General features: G+C 25.1%; 2 protein-coding genes across 3 annotated transcripts in view; one reads left to right on the forward strand and one right to left on the reverse strand.

The window, feature by feature from the left end:
• The window catches only part of LOC108253206 (ribosomal RNA small subunit methyltransferase B-like), a 7,901-nt gene extending 6,123 nt beyond the window's left edge, over positions 1 to 1,778 (forward strand). The window contains exon 2 of one of the 2 annotated variants that reach the window (XM_017446741.2): positions 22 to 1,778. In XM_017446741.2, coding sequence (XP_017302230.1) covers positions 22 to 397 — 376 coding nt within the window. In that variant the 3' untranslated portion in view covers positions 398 to 1,778. Of the gene's footprint in view, positions 1 to 5 lie in introns of both variants that reach the window. The other variant, XM_017446742.2, reaches the window with a different exon arrangement.
• Positions 465 to 2,492, reverse strand: LOC103515598 (RNA polymerase sigma factor RpoD-like). The gene is made up of 3 exons (XM_017446739.1): positions 2,108 to 2,492; positions 938 to 1,333; positions 465 to 484 (listed from the first exon to the last, which is right to left on the reverse strand). The coding sequence occupies exons 1-3, from the start codon at positions 2,490 to 2,492 to the stop codon at positions 465 to 467; spliced, it is 801 nt and encodes a 266-aa protein (XP_017302228.1).
• Positions 2,493 to 3,523: the final 1,031 nt, after the last annotated feature.

The raw sequence follows: 3,523 nt of genomic DNA on the forward strand, positions 1-3,523 counted from the left end.
TATAGATATAAATAAAAAAACCAATAATCGTTTTAGATTTTATAAAAATAAATATTTTGATAGAATTTTAGCTGATTTACCATGTACTGGATCTGGTGTTGTTAGAAGAAATCCAGATATACCATGGTTACGAAGGAAAAATGATATTAAAAAACTTTCTAAATACTCCTGTAAAATTCTTAATAATTTATGGAAAATGTTAAAACCTGGTGGAAAATTATTATTTGTAACGTGTTCATTATGGTTTGAGGAATCAGAAGAGCAGGCAATTATTTTTTCTAAAAATCATAAGGATTCTATTAGATTAAATTCACCAGGTCAATTGTTACCAACTGTAAATAAAAAACAAGATTATGACGGTTTTTTTTATTCTTTATTTCAAAAAAGGAAAGAATAAATTTTATGGGCCTCCCGTGAGTCGAACACGGTACCAACGGATTCAGTTTTTTTATAGTTTTCACTATTTACTGGACTATCTCATCACCTTCAATAGTATAAATTATTGTTCAGGTGTTGGGCGTTTTTATCGGTAATTAAGAGGACTTTACCTCTCCGCTAGTCTCTGCACCTTTCAAAAATGTATTTTTGACTTGGCTCAGGATTACCATATTTGTATTATAAACTTAGGCTTCCCTGAATTAACCCAATTTTTAAAATCTTTAATATTAGATTTTTTTTCAATTTTCATTTCTGAAAAAAGTCACCATTTTGATGAGTCCGCTGCTCTAACCAATCATGAGCTAGAGGCCCTAATATTACATAGTATATAACTATTATATTAATTTTAAAAATTATTAATTTTTAAAATTATTTTTTTAATTTTTTTTTCCTTCTAAAAAAATTTTTAATTTATAATATCGAGAAGGATGACGTAATTTCCGTAATGCTTTTGCTTCTATTTGTCGAATTCTTTCTCTTGTTACATCAAATTGTTTACCGACTTCCTCTAGTGTATGATCACTTGACATTTCAATACCAAAACGCATACGAAGAACCTTAGATTCTCTTGGTGTTAATGAATTAAGAATATCTTTAACTACAGAACGCATTGATGCATTTAATGCGGCATCTGAAGGTGCTAACATATTTTCATCTTCAATGAAATCACCTAAATGAGAATCCTCATCATCCCCTACAGGGGATTCCATGGAAACTGGTTCTTTTGCAATTTTCATAATTTTTCTAATTTTTTCTTCTGGCATTTCCATTTTAATTGCAATTACTGAAGGATCTGGTTCTGAACCGGTTTCTTGTAAAATTTGACGAGATATTCTACTTATTTTATTAATTGTCTCAATCATATGAACTGGAATTCGAATAGTTCTAGCTTGATCTGCAATTGATCGAGTAATTGCTTGTCTTATCCACCATGTTGCATAAGTAGAAAATTTATAACCACGACGATATTCAAATTTATCAACCGCTTTCATTAAACCAATATTTCCCTCTTGAATTAAATCAAGAAATTGAAGACCTCTATCAGTATATTTCTTTGCAATTGAAATTACTAATCTTAAATTAGCCTCGGTCATTTCTCTTTTTGCTTTACGAGCTTTCATTTCTCCAGCAATCATTTTTCTATTTATGTCACGCAAATCATTTAATGGTAAAACAATATCTGTTTGTAAATTAATTAATTTTTGCTGTAATTCTTTTATGGAAGGAATATTTCGACATAAAATCAAATTATAATCATGTTGAATTTTAGTTTCATTGTCTACCCAATTTAAATTAATTTCATTTTCTGGAAAAACTTTAATAAAATGTAAACGTGGCATTCCGCATTTATTGACAACAATTTCTAAAATTTGTTTCTCTATTTGAGTAACTTGATTAATTTGATTTCGTAAGGTATCGCACAATTTTTCAATACTTTTTGCTGTAAATCGAATACCTAGCATTTCATTAGAAATATTATTATGTGCTTTTATATATGATTCTGAATTATATCCTTCTTTTTCAAATGCTTTTCTCATTTTATCAAAATGAAAAGATATATTAGAAAATTTTATTAAAGATTCATATTTTAATTTCTCCAATTGTTCTGTTGATAAATCAGCTGAACTAGATTCAATCAATATTTTTTCTTCATTATTATTTTTATTACCTTTAATAACACGATTATTACTAGAAAAATTTTTATCAATTAAACCGTCAACTATTTCATCTATCTTAATTTCATTTTTTGAAATTTTATCTGCTGCTATTAATATTTCCATAATAGTAGTGGGACACGAAGAAATAGCATGAATCATATCTTTTAAACCTTCCTCAATACGTTTAGCTATTTCAATTTCTCCGTCTCTAGTTAATAATTCAACTGAGCCCATTTCTCTCATATACATTTTTATTGGATCTTTTGTTCTACCAAAATCAGAATCAACTGTAGATAATGCTGCCTCTGTTGCTTCTTCAACATCATCATCACTAGTAATATTAGAAAGCATTAATGTCTCTGTGTCTAATACGTGTTCTGATACAGAAATATCCATATATCGAAAGGTTTTAATAATACTTTCAATTATTTCGTGATCGATAATATCTTCTGGAAGAAAATCATTAATTTCTGAAAAAGTTAAATAACCGCGTTCTTTACCGAGTTTAATTAATATTTTAAACTTTTTTCTTAAATTTTCGATTTCTTCTCTACTATTAGATTTTATATCAAAAGAAAATGCATTCTTTAATAAGGTTTCTTTTGTTTTTTTATTCTTGATTTTTGTTTTTTTATTAATAAATTTCATTTTGAAAGTGCAGTACTGTTAACAAAAAATCTTCTTTAATAAAATTAATATTAAATTTTTGTTATTTCCTGTAACTTTTTAGTTTTATATTATAACTTATAAATAATTTATATTAAGGTAATAGTAGTAGTAATTCTAAATTTAAATATTCATCAAATAGATTTTATTTTGTATGTAATTTCATAGTAAATTACTATTAATTATTAAATAAATTTTATTATGTAGTGTATAGTTTGTATTTTGATTTCTTTTTTTATTTATATGTTGGTTATACCATAACTCATAGTTTAATACTTAAGTATTAAAGGAATAGGTAGTAATGTATGTGCTCTATTTAAGTCTTCTATACTAATATAAAAGGATTTACAGTTTTAAATGACAATTTTCAAACAAAGTTAATTAACTATGATAACAGTCATAACAATTTTTACGTATAACTAGTGAGATTAAATATTTTATAAATTTTTTTTAATTATTTTTAATAAAGGCTTAGTTAATAACAATTTTAAGTTCTTTGTTAAAACTTATGGTGCATAAGCGTTAAGCGTTTTTGTGTAAGTAATTACGATAAATATTTTACTTTTATGTTATAATTTATTATTTAATTTTCTAAATTTTTTTTTCCTAGTAATTTACATAGTTCTTTTTTTTAAATAGCATTTTATTGTAATGTATTTTTTTTAATTTTGAGATTTTTTAATTTATTTATTAACTATTTTTATATAAAATATAATTTTACTTTGTAAACATTAAAAGAAGGTTAACTTTTCATAATTTTA

The sequence above is a fragment of the Diaphorina citri genome, unplaced genomic scaffold (assembly GCF_000475195.1).
Source record: "Diaphorina citri unplaced genomic scaffold, Diaci psyllid genome assembly version 1.1 scaffold1375, whole genome shotgun sequence".
Lineage (NCBI taxonomy): Eukaryota > Metazoa > Arthropoda > Insecta > Hemiptera > Psyllidae > Diaphorina > Diaphorina citri.

Excerpts from the sequence above, each read along its gene's own strand:
- LOC103515598 (XM_017446739.1), bottom strand. The coding sequence starts at position 2,492 with ATGGATATTTCTGTATCAGAACACGTATTAGACACAGAGACATTAATG. Across the intron at positions 1,334-2,107 it reads TAATAATCGTGTTATTAAAG|ATCAAGCTAGAACTATTCGA; the intron begins GTAATAAAAATA and ends GATCAATTGCAG. Across the intron at positions 485-937 it reads TCATACACTAGAGGAAGTCG|GTGATGAGATAGTCCAGTAA; the intron begins GTAAACAATTTG and ends ATACTATTGAAG.